The following is a 24,731-nucleotide window of genomic DNA, read 5'->3' as shown; positions in this document are numbered from 1 at the left end:
AGTGAAAGTGCTGCCCATAGTTTCTAATATTCCTGTTCAGAAGCAAGGTGCAAAAAGAAGTGAACTGTTTAATATTCTGGAGCTGCCCCGTTAGATTTGTAAAGTTTTCCATTAGATTTTTAAAATACAGCTTTAAATTGATTGATGAATCCTTTTTCTATGAACAGCTTTAAACTTTCTTGTAAAGGAATCGGTTTCATTAAAGGGTATATTCCAAGGAAAAAAAAATACTTGCAGTTGGTTCAGTAATTTGTAACAAATGCATTCTTGTGTGATTCAGATAATAAATGAAAAACAGACTGCCATATAATACATACATAAATGCACACACACACATATATATGCACTAAAAGTCTTACGTAGTTTTGAATACTAATGCCTTTTTAGAAAGAAGTCATAATTGGTTTTGAACTTTTTCATGCTTCTGTAATGTTTTCCATTTAGATATGGAGCTTTGAAAGTTCATCTGTTCTTCGTGAGCTGAAAGGTCATGAAGCCTGTGTGCGGTGCTGTGCTTTCTCTCCTAATAACAAATTATTGGCCACTGGAGATGACAAAGGAGAAATAAGGGTACTGCTTTAACCTTGATGTTTATTTTATAATTCAATTGATAGTCAGTTCACAGACAGAAGAGTTCTCGTAGTTTGTGTTCTGCACATCTAATTCATTAGCATTGTAGTGAACATCGGGGAGTTGAAAATAGCAAAGATAGTCTGCCCCATGAGACAGTAGTTTGTAACCATATTGATAGATTTACGTTCCATGAGTGCTGAGGAACTGATTCACGTGATTTGCTAACAGCTCTACTGTGAATTGCATGTGTGATGAAATCCTCCATATATGATACAGCTGTAGGACGAGAGTTCATTTTTTGTATTATTCTGTCACTTCAGATAGAATGCTTATTTGCAAGTCGGTTTTTTTCTCTAATAGAGAAGAATACATTTTGGCTTTCCTCACTTGAGATTTTTTTTCCCCCATTAAGTTTATTTATATACATAATCTTCTCTCTCTTTTAGATTTGGGACATTTTAACGGGTGCATTACTTCACTTCTGCTCCCCAGTTACTGTAGATGAAGGAGAACCAACACACGGTGGCTGGGTAACAGACCTCTCATTTTCTCCTGACAATAAAATGCTTGTGTCCTCTGGAGGCTATCTTAAGGTAAGCCTTGAAATAATAAAATATTCTAACATGCCTAATTACATGACAATACTCTCATATTTCTAAAGGAAAATGCAGACTGTTTCAAAGAAACAAACCTGAAATGTTTTACTTAACACAAAGCTGCTCCATCTTCATGACTGTCTCGCACTTTTCACTTCTTTTCTTCTCAAATCTGAAAGCCTCCGGAAAAGGTCTCTTGAGAATTCAGACTTGGAGTTTGGTTTTGAGCTCCATATATTCCATTTTTATTAGCTTCATATTTCTATTGGCAACATCCTTCATTAACATCTTTAATGTTAAAAATCCCAGTAATTTTTGTCTGCCTTAATATCCACTCAATTTCAGCAGCAATTGTGTTCTTTATAACGAGCAGAAAAATGCTTTATGACAGGCTTCTATTTTTCTTGGAGATACTGAGTTTTAAATTTTTTCATAAATTAAAATTCAGAAAGAATTGCAAGTGATAATTTTCTGCCTTGAAAGACATTCTATAAATAATTTTTGGAAGAGGGCATGTTGAAACTGAGGAAATCAGTCTTTTTATCAGTCTTTCATTGGTTCAGACATCTACTGGGCATATGCTTTCTGGGAAGGGAAGAGGTGTTCTTTCTTTCTAGCCTGTGAATTGGTTCTTCATAATTATAAATTTCTCATAAGTTCCACCCCTGCCCCCCCCCTCCATGCAATTGCTAATAGCTGTTAGTAGAAACTGTGTGTGTACGTGAAATGACAGATTGTGGAGTTCTCATCTCACAGAGTGCTAGACATTAGTTGATTGTTGGTCAGTGTTCAGCTGTCGAACGTGCTACCAGACTAATTCTTTGAAGTCAGTTAACCATTTAACAAAGACCGTTGAATTTTCTAATTTAGCATTGAAAACATCTTCTGACGTTTGTTTCATATTAAAGAATAAGACATGCATCCTGTTTATAGCTTCCTTCCCGTTTTGTCTTGTGGTTACACAGTATGGTGGTGTGATGCTTCTCAGAGTCCTAAAATGGTATGGGATGTTAGGGACTTCTGGAACTCATTTACTCCAGACCCTTGCTAGAAGCAGTTTGCAGAGTTAAGTGAGGTTGCTTAGGGCCTTGCCCCATCAAGTTTTGTCCCCTACTCCAACAGGGGTGCCTTTGGGCCCGGAGTGGAGAGTCTTCCTTTGTCATTTGTAACCCTCTTTTTAGTAGTTGAAGACAGCGCTCTGTCTTTCTTCTATGACATCTGTTTTGGGTGTCCAGCCCATCTCAGTGACCATGTGCTGGACTTGCTTGGTTTTAATCAGAATGTTATAGCTGTGTAGCTGCAAATCTGTATTATGCACACAACTAATGTTACATATTTCATGAGATGAGTAAGCTAAAAAGTAGTAATACCTCCTGCTTTTATAGATGGTCAAAGCTGAAGGTAATCTGTTTCGATATTTTGCTACTGCACTCAAACTTTGCAAGAACAGAGGGTAGCCTTCTTACTGGAAGAATCAAGTAACAGCTTTGTGCTGGATTGCGTTTGGTTCAATTTTGCATTGGTCTACAGCTTTTCTGAGAAATGAGAAATTTCAGTCTGCAGTCATGGAGTAAACTGATGATTGAAGGGTTCTCTGTGTCTTTGTTTTTAGTGCTTACTGTATATTCTAAAAACAAAAAATAGAAGATTCTAATCTCACTGAAAAAATGTCTGTCCTGCTAGCATAACTGCAAATGGTTTCAAATGTGTACATGATTGATCCTCTTGTGAGTCCAGCTGTTTTTTAATCCAGCTATAGCTTCAATTATATTGTCTGGAGAGGTGTTTCATGTATTCATTTGGTTATATAAAAATACATAGTCTTTTAAATTTTGGACATGTTACGGTTTACGTCTGTTGATCACATTTTGTATGCTTTCCTGAAATTAAACAGCTTCGGTCTTTTTGAAGTTTCTTCTCATCTGAAAGTCTTATACCTCTAGTAACAGGTCCTAAACATTTTCTACTTAAGATTGCTTGTATTTTTAATTCTAGCTCTTTGGAGAAAAAGTCAAGTGGGCTTGCCATGCTAAGCCTGTTTATAGAATTTATTCTAACCTTCCTTCAGCTAACTGAAAGTGTGTTGTTATTTTTTGTAGTGGTGGAGTGTAACTACGGGAGAATCCTTACAAACCTTCTACACAAACGGAACAAACCTCAAGTCAATATATGTCTCCCCTAATTTCAAAGTGTATGTGACTGTTGATAATCTCGGTATTCTTTATGTGTTACGGAAGTTATGATTAATGTGCTGAATGCTGCAAAGATAATTAATTTTTTTGGAGCTGAAAACAAAATTCTGCTAAATGTTTATCTGACACTCATTAAGCTGTGAATTATATTTCATTGTTGTATTCATCATGTTTTCATGTATATTTCTGTACATTTATGCCTATTTTTTCAAAGGAACTTGCATTTAATTTTGTTTTAGTAAGCATTATTATAATCCTTAATTCTTGATTTGCTTCTTAAGTATGTTGCTTCCAATTTTGTAAGGAAATTATGTGAAGATTTATTCAAATAAGTTAAAATTAACACCAGTGAAGAAATAATAGGAATATAACACTTTGAAATTGTATTTTGTGCTAAGGCTGATGGCTGAATGCCCTCTAGCCATGAACACAACTGTGTAAGATGCAAAAAAAAAATTATCTTACTGTGATTTTCATTTAGTACAGAATAGAAAGAATCAGGGACATCATTCATTTGAAAAATGAAACTAGCTATCTTGGTGCTTGACGTTCAAAGCAGATCAAGTAGCTGTTCAGTTTACAGCAGCAGTGCCTCCCACTCGCGGAAGGAACCTTCATACTTCTAACCTTGCGGAGATAAAGTGCATTGTAACACATACGAGCTATTCTTATTAAAGGGAACATCCTGAGACTTGTTTTCTCAAGGCGAGATCTGAAAGGATATTGCAATTGAAGTGGAAGAGATTGTGCCACATTTCCAGTCAAAGGATGAATAGACCTAACCTGCTAAACTGAGAGTGAAAATAGTTTAAAAGCTATATATTGAAAAATATGAGGAGGTGTGAATTTTAGTTATTTTTTCCTTTTGGAATTAACATTCAGTTTGTACTATGGAGACATTTTATTGTCACAGCTTTGTTTACATGGGATTCTATGCACAGGGATCTCTTGCCTGATAATATGTGATTTTTCTCTTTGACGTTTTGATTTTTTGACTTTTTTGTTTTTTACAATATATTTATAGATTCATTATAAGGTTGAAATTTTGATGTTTTGTACTAATTATACTTGACATATCTTTTGTGAATAATTAGATAATGATTTTTCTCTAGGTACCTAGTAAGCCTTGTTCTAGTAAATTGCCTCTCAACTGCTATGAGCAACTGCACAAGCATTAATATCATGATTTTCATACTTTTGTAGCTGGCACTAGAACACTCCATCTAAGTACTTGATTGTAAAAAGTACGTTAGCAAGTGTCTCAACTGATGCTGAATAATGAAATTCTCACTTTAGTATTTTTTGTGTGCATTTCAGAAGATTTAATATACATTTGTAGTATTTTCCTGTTTTTTGACAATCACTAGTTTTTCCTCTTTTTTAACTTGAAATTCCACCATTTCTAAGGTGCTATTGAATACGGGTTGGTATAATCAAAGTACTACTGGCAGAAATGTAAAGAGAAGAAATTCAATAGAAAAAACATGATGTTTTGTATTCAAAGTATGTACAGCATTCAATAAAGATAATCCAGGCAATATTGGCCAAAGTTGTACATGAATTTGAATTTTTTAGTGGTTTTTTGTTTGGTTGGTTTTTTTACAGGGTGGGAGGGAGGAGGAGTGCTGCCTTTTTTATTATCTTTTATTGTGGTTTTATTTTCAATCTAACATAATGCCGCTTTACAAACTGTACCAAAAATACTTTGACAGGTAAGCAACAGTATTATGTATGGGGATGGAGGAAAAAGTGAACAAAGGGAAACTGAAGTCTTGGAACATGTCCTGCAAGGTCCAGGATGGAGTTGCTTCTCTTGTCTGGTTCATACAGACCTCATCAGTGCCCTGCCTGAGTAGCTGGAGATGAAGGAGCAGGAAGCTCCTCCTGGCCGACGTCCCTTGTTTGCCAAGGCTGGGCTGGCATTTCTGCACAGGGATGCGTTGGTCTGAACTTAGAGACCCATCTAGGTAAGAAGATACGGGTGAATGTTTCACGTGAAGAACCAGGGCAAGAAGTTGTCGTCTGTGACAATGCTGATGAAACTCCGATGACAGGAAAAGCTGATCATGGTTCAGTGAAGAAAGTGAACTGTGAATGAACGGCATTCACAATTTCAATTTTGAAGTGAGTAGGAAGCAAGTAACGCAGAACCTTGAAGAAATGTGAGATAAATTGTTCATTCTTAAATTATTCTGCAAGAATGACAACACGGCAGCATTATACTTGTTGCTGGAACTGAGGAGGCTGTGCTTCATGGAGGGTGGTGTTTAGCAGAGTCGGGATGGTTGCGTTCATGTGCACATCTGTGGAGTTGGCTTAAGTCTTTGTAGCTGAGGGGGAAGAAGAGAAATAGCAATGAGAAAATCTGAAGAGCCAAAGAATAGATGTGATTCACAGGAAAACAAAACTTCAATGAAAGATTGTTAAAACAGGGGCCAACCAAGTCAGCAACTTCTTCAATTTAAAATATTTAAGAAGGTTAAGGCAGTTTACTGTAATAAAACATGAAGTCCTGCTGTGTCATCAGATTTAGCTGTTCTCTCTGATGATAGATATATTTTAAAGGAAACAAAAGAAAGTTTGGCCAGAAGCAGTTTTTATGTAGATTGAACATCAGTGCTTCCACTATCTCTTGTAATGCCACATAAAACTGAATCAGTCTGCACTCAAATCTAACTAACGAGCATTGGCGATTTTATCTAGTTCTTTAACCAAATTTATAATACGCTTTTGTGTAAACAATTTTTAGGTACGCTTCCTATTAAAGATGTCTGTCAGTTTCTGCAGAAGTTTTGAGTCTCTTCACTTCGGCAATTAGACTTACAGCTCCTTCACAAATCTCCTTTTTTCTCTGTCCTTTATTAACAAGGAATTGTACGCAGATGCAATACAGCTGATCAAGAGGACGCTTTGTGTTGCCTTGAATCGTACCAGTCCTTCAACTGCAGTGTTCCCCTTCCCCCCCACCCCTTTACCTTGCACACTCATTTGAAATGGAACTACGCAATTACTGCCTGAGGTTTTTCCATGTAAAGGTTTATAGATGTCTCCTAGTGCTGGAGTACGTGGGTAGAGCTGGAGTTGGTAACCTGTTGCCAGTAGACGAACATCCTCCACCCCAGAATTATTCTGCCTCACCTAAAAAACGGTGCCGTTAAACTCCCTATTGCAGAATGCTGTGCAAATTTTTTTGCCCAATTTTTCATTTAGTGAAGTCTTTGTATGGGACCCAGTTCCCCAGGTTGTATCTAGCTAGTCTGTGTCCTCGTCTCTGCTCTCCTGCATGAGGTGTTTTACAGAAGCTGATGCCTTTGCAGGTTTCGGGCGAAAGCCAGGCTGAGAAAGCAGTCTAACTCGGGTGGTGTCTTCTTGCCCTCCTGCGACAGAGCACTGCAGGGAGGCCACTCTGCCCTGTCTTCAAGAAACCGGTAAATCCAGAATACCAGTAGGTCATTGAGAGTTTCGGTATGTTCTTCCAATTGCTAGTAGAGCGTGAATCCCTTACTGAACTGTTTGGTTGCCCTTCCTCCATCGTAGCAAGCACAGATGCCACGGCAATGCCAAGGAGTGCGAAGTCAGTCTTGTGGCTGATGCTCAGGTGCGTTTGTCCACGTGTTGCTTTCCTCCTCCTCTGCTATGAAGACACAGATTTATCTGGGCTCGTAGATGGTGATGACGACGCCCAAGGGCTCTGTGGACTCAGGATGCCTTATTGCTGCTGTAATTTCAAGAAGAGCAGAAGCCAAATGAACCTTACTGTGTGGAGAACGGGGGGTGTGCCAGCTACTCAGAACTCTTCCAGTGTGGTTTTTGTGCTCAGTTTGACTTTGCCCTTTCGAGCTAGCAATGGGACACAGTCACTGGCTCTGCCAACGTGAACTAAGCTGCTAAGCCGAGAGCAGGCTCGTTTGTGGCCTGAGCTCTGCAGGGGTTGACCGGTATTTTTCAGCACTTCCAAAGCTGCTGTGCAGGGTGCTGCTGTCCACGCCTTTACATGTTGGTGTGAGGCTTTTGTTTGCGGGGGTGTTGGTGAGGAGAGGTGAGTTTGAAGGAGGGGTGTTGGGTTTTCTTGGGTTTTGAGGGTTTTTTTCCAAATTAGCTTGCTGCACACCTTTCTTCTAGGGAGGCTTTTTATGAGAAATCTTCCAACTAGATGTAACAGAGGCCTAAGCTGGGGCTGTTCGAGTGCGTCCTAAAAGACCCACTGAGTATAAGTGAGTAGGATTTTCAGTCTGCACATGTTATTGACAGCTTCAGCACCTCTTGTATCGTCTCCTACGGTTACACTTGCAGGATGCAGCACAAGTGTGTGATAGCTGGACTAGTTGAACAGTTTAAGTGGCATGTGTGTGTTTGTTCAGAAGGATGAAAAAGCTGAAGTATCTTACAAGTGTTTTGATCGGCAATTTGTCTCTTGGGGCCTGACTGTTTACAGAACAAATTAGCTTGCTGTGTTTGTTTCCATTTAACAAACCATATATTGTACGTAGGACACGTGCTCCGAGAACAGTTAGATTCGGGTCCTTCAGGCTAGAGAGGATTCTTGTTCTGCGCTCAAGAGGGATCATCTGAGTACTGGCTTAGGATGCCACAGTTAGACTCTGGCTTTGTGGTATTATTCATGTCTTCTTGTACTTACTTCTTTCAGTCTATTTGTGTCTCTCTGTGATTTTTTTTTTTTTAGCTTTGTCCAGTTGCTCTAATAACATGTGAACTCAGGTGAATTTTGAAAATCATGATGTTTAAAATGACTCAAAAGGAGGCAAAGACAAATTTACCCAATCCAGCTGTGTAAAAGTAAATACAACGATACTTGGGTAAAGCATGTGTTATTTCTAATGCATAAATGCGCACAAAGCATGCTTAATATTTAAAATAACTTAAAAAATGACATTTTAAGTTACTCATTTTTCTAAAGCAATAGGCTCTCTTAATTTTTCTCTACTGATTGTATAGCAAATTTCACTTCTATAGATAACTGGTACTTTCTAGCACATGAGATCAGGGATTTCCTGTAGTTCTAAAAATCACATTATTTGTCTGTAATATTCTCCAAAGATAGTAATAACTGCTCCATACTCCTCTTCCTCACAAGAGTCAATGTTCAGGTTTACGTGTGCTAAGACTTTGTAGCCTGCTGGTTCAAACTCTTACTCCAGTGCTAAGAAATCATAGTCTTGTCATATTTTCAGAGCAAATTTTTCTGGTCCCTGAGAAACAATGACAGGGACATTTCTTTCTGTGCTTCCCAGTTAGAACCACTTAAATTCATCTTTTAATACTATGATCAGTATTGGCTGTTGTTTGTAAGCCCCTTGGGAGCAGTAGTGTAGGAAATAAAGATTCAGGAAACACTGCAAAATAATCTACTTTTGGTTTAACAGCACCACAGTAACATATGAGAGAAATGGCATATTTTCAATGTCAGATTTGGAAATGCTTAGAGTTTTGTCTTCAGCTGTTTTGTGGCATGGTTTGGGGGTTTTTGTTTGTCTGGTGTTTTTGTTTTTATTTTAGAAGAGAATAGATGAATGAAGAGACGTAGGCATAGGCCTGTGGAAATCTGTCTCTAAACACAGATCAAATCTGTCTCTAAACATAGATTTAAATAATCCAGTCTGAAGCTGATAGTCTTGTCTTGATGGTTGTGCGCACTCAGCATCTAGACAGTAATGTAAGATACACTTACGCAAGTTCGTAGCTCCTAAATTTTTCAATGCATTTGCATGATTTCTTACAATGTGCGGTGGCATTTATTTATATTCAGTACAGAATAGCAATTATACATTTTATATTTCTAGCTGTACAAATGAGAGATTGAAGGAAATGTGTGGAAGCGGTCTTACCAGTATGTGTCTTAAACTTCAGAACTGGTAAATGTGAGGAAGAACAGTTTCAAAGAGTTTGAACAGATTAAATATTGGTTAAAATTTACCTCTATTGGAGTATATATTTAATAATAGCATGAAAAAAGGTCACCTGAGTGTGTCAGAATTTTCAAAGCATTTAAAGAAATATTTTAAACATGTTGCAGAAGTTGAACTCTCAGTTTCTCAAAGCCAAACAGGTGTCCTTTTGTCACCTTTAAAAATTATAGAGAAGACAGTAATTTATTTTTCTTTCTACAGTACCAAGGATTCAGCTATTAAACTGCTGTTCTGATTCAGCAGCTGGTTTTTCATAGGCTGGAGCACTGGGTTTTGAGGTAGATCATCTGGGTACACATTCATTCAAAAAGAAGAAAGGTAAGTGGCCAAACTGAATCCGTGGAAGAATAGTTTGTTTTTCACTGCGAGATTGTAGCAGTGGATACCTGCCAGAGACAGGTACAATTTAATTGAACCACACATAACCTGGAATTTTCTTTGTAACATATCTTGAGCATTTAAATTGGGTTAAAATACATTAAGCAGAGTAGATGGCAATAAGCTAGAAGTCTACTAATGTGATTTTTAAATCTCCTTTTTCCAGAAATATCTTTTTTCAAAGGGTTAAACTTTTGGTTATTGTAGACATGGAAAAAATGTCTATTCCTTGAAGTTATGGTCTCTTTTTCCTCTTCAACTTCTACTTGTTGTGGAGCTCTTTACACTTCATGGTTTCTCAAGCTGCTTTACTCCTCATTACATATTGTATTTAGTCATTGATTACTATTGTCAAGATGCTTTTGAATGGGGCGTTCCACTTCCAGGGTTCTAGAATTGGTAACATTAGGGGAAGATTTGCTGGAGCAAAGCTGTACTTCACCATCCTTTCTTTTATCACAAAATGGCTCTGTGGAATGGAGCATTTTCTCAGTGTGTGTTCTGGGTCTCTCCGGGTTGTTCAGCACGCATTAGTGAAAAAAAGAATGATCTTTAGCAAGCAGATAGAAAAGTGCATTATGCATCTTACTGCTTTTTTTGCCAAAATGTGAATCTAGGAAATTAACATCACCTTCACTAAAAATGATCATCCTTCCTATATTTTTTATTTTTAGTTTGCATACAACTTAAATCTCCTACTTTTCACAAATTAAACTACAGTGCCTCCAGCTCATGCAGCTTGTACCTCCGTTTTGCATTACGTATTTTGCTCCTTATTTGAATTCTCTCATGGGTTAGAAGTTATTTTGGAATAATATTATGTGTCTGTCCATGTGTTTGTTTTGTTAAGCAGGAACCTGTTTGGAAAATAAGAATTTGATCACGGTGAATACTTTGAGCAGTTGGCTTCAAATACAAGAGCTCTGAACTTTGATGTATTCTCCTTTCTCACAAAAACAAAGTTTGGATGTCTACACTGAAATTGATAACTATGACAAGTAATGAGGGACTTTGAGCTTGGGTGCCTTCTGTTTTGAAACTTGTGTTTTGTGCAACATTTGAGTTCTAGCAAAGTGGTTTTCCCTGTTGAAATGAAAGCACTGAGATAATTTTTGCTATTTCTAAGGTCACTGTCCATTCATGGCTGGTAAGTTTCCTCAAAGGGAAGAACTGGAAGTTCTTAAACACAGTCAAAACATCAACATGAGAACACCTGAATTAGGTATCGTAACCCAAGGACTTGGCCCAAATGGGAGGGCTGCAAAAATTCTTTCCTGCAGGAGGTAAAGACAAAATTTAAGCGATGGCAGTCAGGGATCAGCAGCACAGGTAATCTGGTAGCAGTGGCATGTGAAAGTTGTAATTAGAACGGTGGTGTTTGTACAGTGACTGACTGAAACAGTATTTTTTTCAAACAGTTCAGCACTTTTTGCTTTCCATTTGAAACACAAGTTTTGCTCTTGCGGATTCTTGGACTTTGCTTTTTCTTGCTCTATGCCAGTTTTAGAGGCTATTTTGAATAGGATATTCAAATAATTCTGGCATTTTTCCTTGAGAACTGAGTAGAGTTTGAAAACTAGGTACCTTAATCTATCCTTCCCTTTCAGAGCTGTTTTTTCCTGACAGATTCTTGCTATGTTAAACAAGTGAAGCCATATAACAAACATTTCAGTAATCAGGCCAACATAAAGTACTCATAAATTATCACCAGGCAGCTCTAAATCTGTCATAAATTCTTACTGACTTGTTCACAGGAATGTTTATGTAATTGAAAGAAAATATAGAGAGGAAGTTAAGTCTCTTTTTTACAAGTTAAATCAACTACAGTGAGATGAAGAACACCCACGCGCTTGGCTTTGGATCAGCAGAGACATTCTTGAAAAGCAAACCTTTATGAAATCTTTATTATGAAATCAGGTTATGAAATCAAAATCAAGGTGTAAAAGTTAGCAGTTTTCCAGGTGTACTCTTCTTGAGTATTCCTTTCATAACAGGGTGTCACCTCGGTCAGGGAGGTACGGATTTGGAATCTTTCCAGCAAAGCGGTATTTGGCATAGCTGGGCACATAGATGTAATGTAGGATGTGTTAAAGCTGGGAATCATTGAAAGGGGTCCAAGGAGTCACAGTTCCACAGATGTGAAAAAAATCCCAAAACACCCCAAAACCCACTGAATGAGATGCTATCTTACATATGACATCCCCTAAAAAGAGCTGTAGAAGCTGCAGTGAAACACAGATGAATATATTAGGAGATCTTTATGATATTTTAGAGTGTAAAGGACAAACTAATGTATAGGAACTACTGATAGGGGTTTGTACACCAACAAGTTAAATATCAATAATCAAAGTAAAATGGAGGTCATTAAACCTATGCAATTAGCAAATAGCAGCTTATTCCATTGATCACAATGACACAGTTGTGAAATATGATGTTGGAAAGACAGAATATTTGGAATATATTCATCACAGGGATAGGAAGTTTATAATCTTAACAGAACAGGTGGCAAGGATGCATTTGATTATACTAAAGAATTTTGAATCAGCAAGTCCAAACAATAAATAGCCTAATGTCTGAGATTGGTAAGATGAAGCACCAGTGGTCCATAGGCTGGGCAAAAGTGTTGCAGTATGAAGTTTGAGTTGAATTTGTTTTGTTGAATTGGAGAGGAGGCTGAGCAGTGATGTATTTGTGAAGCGTGGGAGAGAGGCAGGACATTTCAGCCTTGCTGACAAAAGAATAACAAGTTCTATTGAATGGAAGAGAAAAACACCTTGTAAAATCATGTAAAGCAAGGAAATTGGTTCTTAATTTCTACTTCTCCATGCAAAACTGAGTGTAAACAAACACCTCTGAAAAACTTTCAGTTTCTACTTAAATGTTCCCAGCCGTTCTGTATGCTTCAGATGTTATGGATGATTATAAAGTGAGGGTCTTTATTCCCTTGCTTTACATGTCTCACCTAAAAACAGGTACAAAAAGGAACTTATGAGATCCTCTGATGAAGTTCCTTGTCTCAGGTCTGCATAGTCTATGCTAGGAGAGTGAATGTAGTGAAATACCAAGATTCAGGGGTTTTGCTGGTTACCTGTGGATCAGGAAGAACTTCATTCTTGTGCTGCATAATTTGGCCTTCAAATCTTTTCACCTTTGAGACTGGCTGCTTTAGGAAGTGCAGCATTGAAGGCAGGTGAGCTGTGCCCTCAGGTGTGACACGTATTCATCTTTCTGTTTTCCTAGTGCGGTTTCCTTGCAGACTGCATCACACAATGACTGGACTTTTGGCTGGGAAACAGGTTTTCCCTAAAGTCAGATTGGCAGGGATATTTTTCCTCATCTTTTTTCTGTAGTACAGGGGGCAGCTGTGTGTATCACCAGCTGAAATTACCTAGGTACTGCTCACCTATGGGCTTTCCTGCCACATCAGGGGCTGGGGATAATAATGGCACCTTAGTAGTCTCTTTAATTATTGTAGTAATCAGTTTAATTTTCTAGGTTCGAGGTACTTGGCCTAGGTAATTCGTGAAGCTTTACAAAAGTATAGCTGAGTGAAATGTAACGGCTGTGACAGAGAAATGGCCACAGTGAATGATCTAACATCTTTTCATATTAACCTCCACTCATGCACAGCATTCCCAGATACTTGGAGGTTTCAGTAGATTCACTCAGTTCCTGTGCAGAATTTTTCACCCAATCCGTCACTGATACCTTCCAGACAGTATATAACTGTGTAAATATTTACAGGTAACTTAAAAAACCCCAAGCTATTAATGTTCTTTGCAACATAAACTCAAGCAATAAGTAGTGCTAGCCTCAGTTATATACGTTAGGATATTTTTGCTTAGGACATGTCCAAGCCCCTAAATCTGCAGCCTAGCAATTATCATTTTCCACTAATCACAAGCACAAGAATGAAGACTGCACTGCGTCTAATGTAGCTTAAAAATTAGTGCAGGCTGTTTCTTTTTTCCTCATGGTGTCACTATAGGATAAAGTTAATGTTCTTTGGGTACTCTCTGTACTGGAGCGTATTTCCATTTCCTTTGTCTCACTCTGACTTTCTGGGGTTTCTATTATGTGTGTAGAAAAGATGATAAAAAATATACTGCCTTCAAATTTGGACATGTTCTCTCAAGCATTGACCCATCCTTCACATTGTGTGTGAATATTTCCTTTTGATTTTTTAAAAGGATTTGATATTAGAGTAAATCTAGCTTTGGGTAAGGCTTTGGAGAATTTGATCAGGTCTAATGACTTGAAGGTAGGAATTACCATAATTAAAAAAAAATGACAGAAAGGCATGTTTCTTAAAATTAAGCAAGCTTGGGATGTTAAATCTGTGATATATTTTCTGTGTGTGAGGAAGAAGTCTAAGGCCCTCAGTTTCTGTCTAAGCTTCAGTTCTTCTTATGTGGCTATGAAGTGTTTTGAATTCAGCTTTCTGGATTGATAGAAAAAGTAGTTTTCTTTTCCAAGCTCTTGGTGGCAAGAGCAGAGAGAGAGAGATGCTTTTGTTTTGTTTGCATATCTATAGCATTTTTGTCTGTCTAGCTGTTACCACTTCATCCACACACACATTCTTCAAGATACCCAGGTACCTGACTTCTGTAGTGGAAGAGTGAAAGATGTGGCACTAACAAACGCGTATATGTGTTAAGTAGGACTGGAGAGAAATTTACTTGTGGTATTGTACAAGAGCATGAGCCAGGCACGGAGGTGCCGTTTCCTATTCCTGCGTTTGGCGTGTATCCTCCCTGAAAGGCAAGGACCATAGGCCATTTCCCTGATGTCCCTCTTCTGCCTGTTCAGTAGGGCAGCGGTGTTTGGGCTGGTTGTATTCAGGATTGTAGAGAGGGTGAGTGTGGTGGTCTAGTCAGTCGGAAGGAAACCGCCCACCAGTTCTAGAAAATCTACATCCTGGTGTGAACTCTGGCTGCAAGTGAATCTTCTGCTCTTGTTTTGGTTCGCTGAGCTTGTCATCAGCCTCTGTCTAGCTTGGGTTATCAGCTCCCAGGTGTTAAAGTCAGCTAGAGCCAGTGTATTCAAGGGTGGACTCGAGAGCAGTACGCTAGTTTAACAAAGAAGTTTGTTCAGCTAGGAAGTTACAGCACTAAACAGTTACAGAGCATCACACCTGTGTGCTTTCCAGTGAGCTGAAAATCCTGTCAGTATTTCCAGCACTTTAAGCGTCTTTTTTTTCTCCCACTCTCTTCAACTGGTCTTTTTACATGAGATAATGGATATTCCTCTCGGATAAGTGCCCACATCTAGATATAGTCTTTAATCCTTATGCCATGTCTTTCACTTACATGCTTGTCACTGCCACACAGTTCCTCTGTGGAGTCAATTGTTTTTTGGGCTGCTAGTTTGGAGACAGTTGAAGTTACTATTTCTAGACTGTTGTCTTGATGACATCTTAGACATCATCCTCCAGTGAAGTGTGAAGCGGGACAGCTGAACTGCACACATTGAAAGAAATCTAGGGCAAAATTAAATGAGAGTTCTGCACATGGCACAAACTGCCTGTTTTAATCTAGGATGGAAGCTATCATCTGTTTCACAGGTGGTCCTGAAAGTTTATTAGTTGTCTAGCATGCTGCTTCCTTTTCCAAAGGACTGACACAAGGTTCTTCATGAACTGCTAATTCTTTTTCCAGTGGTCACCATTTTATGCCCACACCAGCTTTTGATGCTGAGAAATTGGCTTCAAATTGCAAGGCATGTGTAACATTGTGGTTCTGCAGGAGAAGTGGCCTCTCATAAACTTAGTGGCAGAATACTAGAACCAGATATGCTGAGTGTCTCCTCCTGCCAGCTGTGAGCAGTAGCTCCTCTGGCTTTTTTGTAAACACCGGGCCAGGTTGGAGGGGTCTCCATGTCCTGTCTGAAATACATCATCTGCTTTAGGCAACCCTCCACCCCCACAACACACAATCTCCCTGTTTTTGCCTCAGGAGTTTCTCCAGTCTTTAACCCTTCTCCCAGCAGCAGCTTTTTTTGCCTTGCATACTAGAGACGTCACTACCTAAATAAATCTCAAAATCTTTTGTCACCCTCACTTATCTCACTTTGATTCCAATTTCCTTATCTTTGCATGTCAAATGCAATTTACTTCCATATTATCTCTCTTCTTTTGCCCATCCTCCACCCTCCCACTGTAAGGCAGTTGTTGCAATTAACTCCTGGTTTTGCAACATCCAAATGCTCCAGTTTCTTCACATACTCTCCTTGACCACCTCTGCTTCCCTCTTACCTTGACTAGAGATCAAGAATAGCAATTTTCCCACTTTCTGACTTTTGGAGGTGTCTGGCTTTTTCCTTACCTTCACTTTTAAGACTGACCACTGCCCCCTTACTGCCTACACACGTCCAGCATACTAGGAACTTTAATGGAAAGTCACCTTGACCAAAAAGAACTAAAGATTAAGTGGTAACTGCTTTGGGTTAGTGCAGGTTTGCAGAAGTCTCTTTGGATCTGAAGAAAGGAATGCTGAACCACTGTCCCACGCCCGAGGGGACCCCATGGACTTCTCTTCAAGTGGCTTACGCTAGTATCAGCTCGTGAGGGAAATGTTCCCCTCTAAAATCCCAGTTTTCTGCAAATACAGAAGTGCCTTACGCATCTCCTTCCAGTTTCATTTTCTGTCTGCTGTGGGGGCTCCAATCGTTCACTGACTCACTGCGTCCCAAAACTCTTCTGTTCACACTCATTCCCTGCCCCACCAATCTTTCATCTGTCTTGCTAGCCATCCTCAGTCTCTTTTGCCCCAGTTATCTCTTCCAAACAGGTGTGGCAGCATACTGTGCCACCCTACCTGCTTAACATCTCTTTGACGAACCCAGATCAAATTCTTCCTGCAAGTTTTTCCTTTTTGCCTCATCAGAGTTGTGCTGCAGCTCCTACCTCATCCTTGTAATTTTAGGGGTCGCTCAGCTACGCAAGAACTGCCCCAGTTTTATAGCCTGAAAATCTGCCCACTTTGTACTTTTGGCACCTGAAGCGAACGTGTTTTAACAGAAACGCCCTGTGTGAATCTCTACAGGGTGCGCTGAAACATGGGAAGTCAGCAGTTCAGTAGTGCACCGAAGGACCAATTAATTAAGGACTTTAAAGTATGAAGTATTTACCATCTGCAAACAAGATGTGCATTCTAAACCAAAACTGTCTCCAAAGCAATGCCTGGGTTTGCGCAGGACAAGATCCAAAGCCCAACGAAACTGGGTAAAGGGGAGGGGAGGATGTTTCACTGATTTCAGTATCCTGTGGATCAGTCCCCTTATGTCCTTTAGCAATGATAAAATGACACACAAAGCATTGAGACTGTACAACTTCATTTTATTTTGTGTGCTTTTATAGGATATAAATAAATGACAAAATTACAAAATTTATAACTGGAAGCCCAAGCATATTTACATAAGTATTTGTTGCAGTGAGGCTACTATTTACTGTTCTCCTATACAATTTTCCTTTTGGTACCATATTTTTAGTGTTATTTTTTTACTGTCAGTTGACTACGTACATATCAACAGTGAATAAGCAAAAATATGTACAAGGAACTATTTTGTTCAAGTAAATTGAATACTGTATTAAAAGTATGTCATCACTCAGCGCTATGATTAGGTTTAACTAAACCATATACAATTATCAGGTTTAAACCAAGTTCAATTATCCATTTTTTGGAATTTACCCAGCTGATGATTTTAACTGAAAACCTCAGCTGGGTATGAAATAATAATTAAAAAAACATTAAGACAACCACACAATTTATCAATACCTCTATAATGAACTTCAAAATGATTCACAATTTGACTGGATAGAACAATATACGTTAAAATGTCATTTGTCTCCTATAGTGATATTTTTACTGTTATAATTTCAGTTCTACATAAATATACATCATGGTATTATACAAATACTCCACAGACATTAAAAAAATTAAAACACTTCAAAGAAAATGTAAGTAAATCTTATTTAATCAAATATTAAGCAAATGCTTAACTATTTTGTTCCATGAAAACATTTTTATTACTTTGGAATTTTTTTCTTTTTCTCGCTATTTTTATTTAGAAAATGTTTTGCAGTAGAATTTTATCAACACTCTTCCAAACAAGCTTTCTGTGACAGAAATCTCGATAGCAAAATCCATGGTTTTGACTTTTTTTAGAACCACTGAGACTATTTGTTAAAAATACTAGTAGAATCCATGGCTATAGCAATGTTGAACTGCATAAACTAGGTGTAGTAGAATGACTATTCTGCTTTCATTCCAGACTGATCACATGGAACATCCAGTGCACTGATGCTACAACTCTTACAATTTTCATAATGCTGCAATAGCAGTGGTTCGCTTAACTGTAAAATAAACAACATTTGTCATAATTAATCTGGCTTCCTTCCATAAATATTCATATGTTTTTCTATAGTACTTCTCTTCCATAAAAATATCTAATAAATTTTTTCTGTGCATTATTAATACCTTTTTCTAACCGTCATAAAACTCTGATCCTTTGTTACAATGAAAGAAGTTCCTATTTCAGTAGAGGATCAAAGGACACCAATGATTACATATAAAACCAGTGCACATAGAAATCAGGGTACCTAATTTCTTGCCACTTTAATGAGTTCTTTATTCAACATACTAATTATTAATGAATTCAGTGGTTTCACAAATACTCTATTAATTCTGGTTCTATTTCAATTAAAAACTGCCAAGATTTAAATAAAAAACCAATCAAATCTTCTACTCATAGGCAGCATTAGTGTTAGTTTAGAGACCTTTTGCTTTTTTAAAAAGTAGAATTCTAAAATAAGAAATCAAAGAAAGCACTGTGGCAGAGTCACAAGGGAGAACTGCGTGAAAAATAAGGTTTCTCACTCCTCTTGTGGACTGTAATTTTAAAAGTCTTCATATAGTGTCATTCTTCTGTCAGTGCTGCAGGAAGAAGAACATCACCAGAAATGACCGTCAGCCTTTTTTGTTAGTTGCAAGGCCACTCATACAGTGCAGTCTTCCTCTCTGCTGGATTGAAACGTTGCCATAAAGGAAAGGCTGTGCTGTGACTGCTTGGCGTGCAAGGCACAACAAGGAACAGGGGGGACAGTTTTGTATCAGAAAATTGTAGTTTCATACTTGGTATTAATGCCTCTTTTGGCTTCTTGTCCAGGTTCAACAATCCACGGTAGATTCGCAAGAGTCTTTTGTTCGGATGGATCTATCTGCTTTAAGACAAATGCAAACATACAGACAGGTGACCATCTCTGCGCGCAGCATTTCTAGCAGGTTTTTCTTTAAACGACTAGAACACGGAACAAGTCCTGTATCGAAAAAGCCCACCAGCAGCGAGTGGTCTACACTCCCATGCACCCACGGTCGCCCTCTTTTGCCTGTTTAGATCAGAGCTGCGTCTAACCCCAAACCATAGGGCATTGCAGGCTATTAAAGCTAGACTTGATCCTGAGAAGTCCTTTTGTTACCGAGACAGATGATCGCATCAGGAAATGTTCCTTCTCTAAAATTTTACGGATGAAGATTCTGTAGCAATGGACAACAAAGTGTACAGCCATACGTTTAATTTTTCCCCTTCCTCTCATCCAGTAATTAAATATCGGACAGTATGGTTCTTACTTTACAGCCAGTGAATGTAATACAGTGTGCATTTTTCCCCTTTCCCTCCCAAGTCACCCTGTGCCTGTATTCTCACTTGATGTAAAATAGTTTTCATAATTTTTTTAAAAGCTCTATCATAACAGAATATTTCTCTGTCATCTATGCACTTCAGGAGGGCACTTTAAAGGCAACCAATACGTAGGCTCCAGGGAGCTTGGATTCTTAGCAGTTTGGGATTCCAAAGAAAATTATCAAAAAGGTACACTGAATCCCAGTTTTGGAACAGGAGGGTTTGCTGAGGGTAAAAAAACCCCAAAAAACCAAAGGTAAGAAAGGAAGTTGCTTGGTGTGACACAATCGTCGTAAATTGACTTGGATGTGTAATTTGATTAGGAGGCATATTCAGTGATTGTGTATCAAATGAGTTTGGAGCTGATTTTATTTCTCTATTCCACATCAGCAGAGTCCACGGAACTGCTGAGTTTTAGAGGTGCGCACTGGCTGTGATCCTCAGCACTTCAAAAAGCACAGTACATTGGAATTAGACAGAATCAATTAAAGCTCTGCAATTACTGTAAGAGACACATGCACAACACTAGTCAAGAAACACCTTAAACTGGCGGAATCTGAAATCAGCAGTTGTTTGAAGCAGCTGCCCGTGCTGCGGTGGCACGACCCCACCGGCTGATGAGCAGAGGAGGCACAAGGGAGACACGGAGCATTTTGGACTCAACAGGTACATTTATTTATACAGCTTCGACGCACATCAGCTCTTAATGGTATAGCTGAATTTTGTTGTTTGCATGCGCCACGACTTTCTACTTACCACTGACTTCCGAATACTAACACGTGGTTTGGGAATAGGCTTGGAGGGTTTATTTTCAAAGCTTTCTGGGAGGGTTGAAGAATGGCCCCCTTTTCGTGCTTGTAGTGCAAGCTGATAGGCCACCTCAAACGCTTGTCCTAGTGTAAGAATGATTTCGTAAGCTAAATTCTGGAACAGAACAGAAACAGTTAAAACTAGGGTGAGGTTGAATTATTGTCAGATACATGAAGTGGGGTAGTACTGTCTGCAGAAGTGATTTGTAATGGAAAGAATTAAAATCATAGCGGTAATAACTTCCTAAGTCTCTGTAATATTTACATCTGTCACTGCTTTCTCAATTGATTAAAGACAATCCAAATGTAATTTATTGTACTGAAAGTAATTACTTCTAAAAACCTTGAAAACATTGTTTCACTAAACTTGAAAACAGGATTGGGTGAGTGTGCTCTTTTCAGAACAAGCACATGACCCCCCTCGCCTTCCCAGCTCCCCCTGTTCCTGCTGCTCTCTAGATCCCACCCACCTTGCGCTCCTGCACCTCTCTGACATTCCACCTTGCTCTGTTTTGGGCCTCTTCTGCTGCCCCGTCCTCGTCCAGAGCCGGCAGCCCGACGCGCGCCTTCCTCGGGTGTGCGCCTCGGGATGCTCTGGGCTCCCGCCGAACAGCACGGGAAGAGGACGCAGCGCTGGTGCAACGCCTCCGAAAGGACAAAAAGCAGACGCTGAGAGTGCATGCTCTGCTTCACAGATGCAGTGCACCCGTGCACGCATGAAAGTCTGCGATCCGCTTCGGATGCGTGTTTCAAGTGGTGGGGCAGCCTTCTCATGGTTTTATTTTCTAGAAGTAAAAATGTCTGAGCTTAAACTGGCGTGTCAGGATATTCTTGTACGCCTGGGGGGTTAGAGTGTGTGACCAAAGAAGTCAGCCTTTTAAGACTAAGACCACTTTGGTGGTATATATAGCTAGAATACTTTAAGTTCTCATTGCATATGTGGAAGAAAACCTGCTGCAAGGTTTATAATGCATGAATGAGGAACCAGGGGGTTGGTATAAATATTTTTTCAGTACAGTTTTAAATCAACTAAGAAGCAGCTGGGAGTTTCGAATTTGACCTTAATCTAAACTGCAAGTGAATTTCTATGGTAATTTTTTTTCAGGTTTGTGGGTTTGTTTTTTAGGCTCCTACTAGAGCCTATTTCTAGGCTCCTAACTTTCCAATAACTTTTCAACTCCCTGCAGAGCAAACGCAAGCCTGCAGGCTTGCCTCCTTACATCCTACAGCTCCTTAGAATAATTCATAAATACTTGATGTAATTCAGAAGTTACCCTCTCCTTCCTGAACCTCTGCAGCCCATAGTTGGAAGCAATCCTGCATTACTTTGAAACTAAGTGATCCCTTAATATTTCCATGTGTCTGATATAATTTAAAATGAGATATCTCTTTCGTCAAGTCTAACCGTTGAGTCTGCAATAAGCCAAAAAACAATGCAAGACAGTTGGTAGCATGCTGTCTGCCCTTCAATCGTTAAAACACAGTTGAAAAGGTAAGCATTTTATTTCATGTTGTACACTATAGTTTCACTGTAGACATGAAGAAATTCCATTCCTTTGTTATCACACATGGATACTGAGATAGTATAGGCTAAATTCAGCTCTTTAGCTCATTATAAGAGCTTCTTACAAAGGTGCCAGCTCCGGTCTCTGTTAGGTCAGACAGAAAATAATTATACTCCTCCACTGGGATGTGCTCTCGGCTGTTACGACTGCAGTCACAACAGCAAGCTAGCCAAAGTTTCATAGCTTTCCCAAATAAAAATGTCTGCCTGATTTGATAGCAGTAGTCTCCAAACTGTCTCCCCTTTAACTTCAGGAAACTGGCCAGGACCAAGAAACACTGAGCATACAGTTTGCCAGTGGAGTAATAAATGAAAGACTAAAGAGACTATTATAAAGTGCCCTGCCTTCTGGCAGAACACTGGCTATGGAATTAAGACCAACAGAGTATAATTGCTAAAAATGTATGGAATAATATTATTTGAAATGGAGTGTGCCTATCAGTAGGACAAGAACATTATTCTAAAAGCTTAATCAGCTGTCGTGACAGTAAGACAGTGTACTATATCATCACGAGATTGTCTACAGTGGATATTATTATTGCTAAGGAATACATCAGCAGGACAGGGTGTAGTAATGGTTTGGAGAAAAAGCAGACTGGAATACTAGTGGGACTGAGCAAATGTGCCATCCAGTGTGGCATACAAAAAGGTGACTGAGAGACAGGCCTGAAAAGCTCTGAGATAAGAGTGGAGACAAGCAGTGAGTTTGCCATGCAGAGACATAAATCTAGTCTGGGTTCTGTATCTCGTCAGAAGCCGCTATGATTTGTTTTCTTTTGTAGTCTGTAAAATAAAAAAATAAGCACGCTTGGAGCCTGAAAGCCATTGGAAATATGTAACTGTTTCTATGGTTAACAAATGTTTGAAATGCAGCAAATAAACCAGAACATTCACTGTTCTGTTCAATACTTGAAATGCAAACTGAACCGTAACTTGTAGATGCATTTCATACATTGTGTACTGCGGTAGAGCCTGGACAAAGAGAAGTCTGCAAATGGAGGCAAGGAGGGCATTAAAACTGTACCTTGTAAAGGAATCGGCAAAATTATATTTGGAAAAAGACAGAAGTAAATAAATTTGGTTTGATGAATTTCTCACCTGTAGTACTGGGAGAGGAATAAGAGGATTAGAGATGGTACGGATTCTTGCAGGGGCTATACCAGAGAGGTAAGAGCAGGGTTCCCTTGGGGATGGGGACAGAAAACCAAACCACAAAATCCATCGTGGAAATTGTTCTGTTGGAGTGAGGAGACCATTTGATTCTTTTACATGCGACACAGAAGGAAGGAAACACGTCTGCCTCCCTGAAAGACGCTTAGCACAGAAGTTGTTGACCCCCTGGTCGCTGCAGAAGGCACTGACCCTTACAGCACTGCACCAAGCTCCTTGGAAAGGAGGCAAAACTTGTAGGACCACGGTGCTCCTGAAGCTGCTACAATCCCGATCCTGGCTCGGCACAGTAGAAAAGGAAAGTGAGTAAGCTAATACCTCTAAGCAACAGTTTCTGGGAGATGAGAAATTGAGGTGAATTGCCTTGTTCACCACATAATGTTACAATTCAATGCCCCAGTGCGAGTCAGGATTCTTCAGCCACTTTAATTCAGCCAGCTTATTACAATGGTTAATTGTTCTGTTATATTTTAACTGACTTTTATTACTGTGCAAGTTGCAGCAGGTAATGCTTCTTCATTGTGTTTTCATGCTTCTATAAACCTATGTTGAGGCTTCAGGAATATTTTAAGAAAGAGAGTAAGATTTCTGTCTTCTGAGCTATAAAACCTTAAAATGTCACGCAAAGGAATTTTGCCTTTTTGGGAGAGCGCTTGATATAATGAAGATTTTATGGGTTTTTCTTTTAGGTGATGATTCCCCCCCCCCCCCCCCCTTTTTTTTTAAGATCATTGTCAAATCCCATCTTTTTTTAAGACTGAATTTACTGAAGAAGCTTCCTTTGGAGTCTCGCAGATGATCAGTGCGAGCTACCCATCACATCGGATGCGTAGGAATGTCAGTTCAGACACCCTTTGTTCAAGCTACTGAACTTAAAATCGCAGTTGGCACAACCAAACAGAAGAGAGTATACGGAATCTTTACTTGAAAAAATCTGCAAAATCCCAGTTCAAAACGCACACCCCCGGGATGAAATCAGTTGCCGACTTCTTAGTCATACTGGAGTCTTCAAGGCCAAACGCTGAGGATTTCTACTACAAAAGCCTGACAAGAAGAGGTTACTCACTTGTAACAGGGGTTATGAGAGATGCAGAGCTGACATACATACATTTACACTATTAAGCGTACACATGCTTTATCTCTCCACACCACAAAACTTTTACTTTTGGGGGGATGTGGAAAGGACATGCATTCTGTGCTCTCCAATGTGTCAGCCTTTCTGCACTGAAGGGGAAGAAAGCTCAGCTCCCCAAAGACAGTATGGTGAGATCAAGATGCCTGGCATGTGCTGGTGCTGCAGGAGGCTTTCATGATCAGGCACTCCTGCAACTTAAATTCGTGATCCATTCTCATTCCGGGTTTAAAGCAATCGTGGATGGCAAATGCTTCTGAATCCATCCCTTTCTTCTAATGTGTCACAGAACTGTATCTTGTATGCAATGGGAGGATGGAAACAAGCCTTCAAAGTGGGTCTTTCAGGCTGTTGCAAAAGCTGTCGATGTAGATGAAAGAGCTTTGTTTGCTCATGAGCTGAAAGCTCCTTGTACCTCAGCATGCTCCATCTCAAGAAGTTTGCCAGGAGCAACTGAAACTGTTCTACACATTCCACCTAATATGCCCCAGAGAGAGGACTGTCTGGGTATGCGCTCTCTGGGTACTGCAAAGGAAAGAAGTTTTCTGACCTGGAGACAAGGGGATGCTAGACTGATTGTACTTGCATGATCGTAAGGGCAGAGAAAAATGTTATAAAGTCTCCTAGTCCCCTAGAAGGTGGCAGTGAACAGAACTTCAAGACCTGAATGCATGCTTTTTTTTTTCTGCTAACTATGTATACAAGCAGTTTC

At 39.3% G+C, this 24,731-nt stretch overlaps 2 protein-coding genes across 16 annotated transcripts in view; one reads left to right on the top strand and one right to left on the bottom strand.

Moving 5' to 3' along the window:
* The window catches only part of APAF1 (apoptotic peptidase activating factor 1), a 36,269-nt gene extending 31,378 nt beyond the window's left edge, over nt 1-4,891 (top strand). For all 3 annotated transcript variants that reach the window (XM_075428630.1, XM_075428631.1, XM_075428629.1), the window contains exons 25-27: nt 445-570; nt 1,020-1,166; nt 3,269-4,891. In XM_075428630.1, coding sequence (XP_075284745.1) covers nt 445-570; nt 1,020-1,166; nt 3,269-3,412 — 417 coding nt within the window. In that variant the 3' untranslated portion in view covers nt 3,413-4,891. The remainder of the gene's footprint in view (nt 1-444; nt 571-1,019; nt 1,167-3,268) is intronic.
* Nucleotides 4,892-16,985: 12,094 nt separating this feature from the next.
* ANKS1B (ankyrin repeat and sterile alpha motif domain containing 1B) overlaps nt 16,986-24,731 on the bottom strand; it is a 457,460-nt gene continuing 449,714 nt past the window's right edge. For 10 of the 13 annotated variants that reach the window (XM_075427661.1, XM_075427658.1, XM_075427659.1 and 7 more), the window contains 2 exons: nt 20,101-20,268; nt 16,986-18,886 (listed from right to left, as the gene is read on the bottom strand). In XM_075427661.1, the coding sequence (XP_075283776.1) occupies nt 18,776-18,886; nt 20,101-20,268 (279 nt within the window). In that variant the 3' untranslated portion in view covers nt 16,986-18,775. The remainder of the gene's footprint in view (nt 18,887-20,100; nt 20,269-24,731) is intronic. The other 3 variants (XM_075427668.1, XM_075427657.1, XM_075427667.1) reach the window with 1 other exon arrangement.

Source organism: Opisthocomus hoazin, chromosome 8, assembly GCF_030867145.1.
Source record: "Opisthocomus hoazin isolate bOpiHoa1 chromosome 8, bOpiHoa1.hap1, whole genome shotgun sequence".
Taxonomy (NCBI): Eukaryota; Metazoa; Chordata; class Aves; order Opisthocomiformes; family Opisthocomidae; genus Opisthocomus; species Opisthocomus hoazin.
Note: the sequence above shows the minus strand (reverse complement) of the source record. Positions and strands in the feature narration are given on the sequence as shown.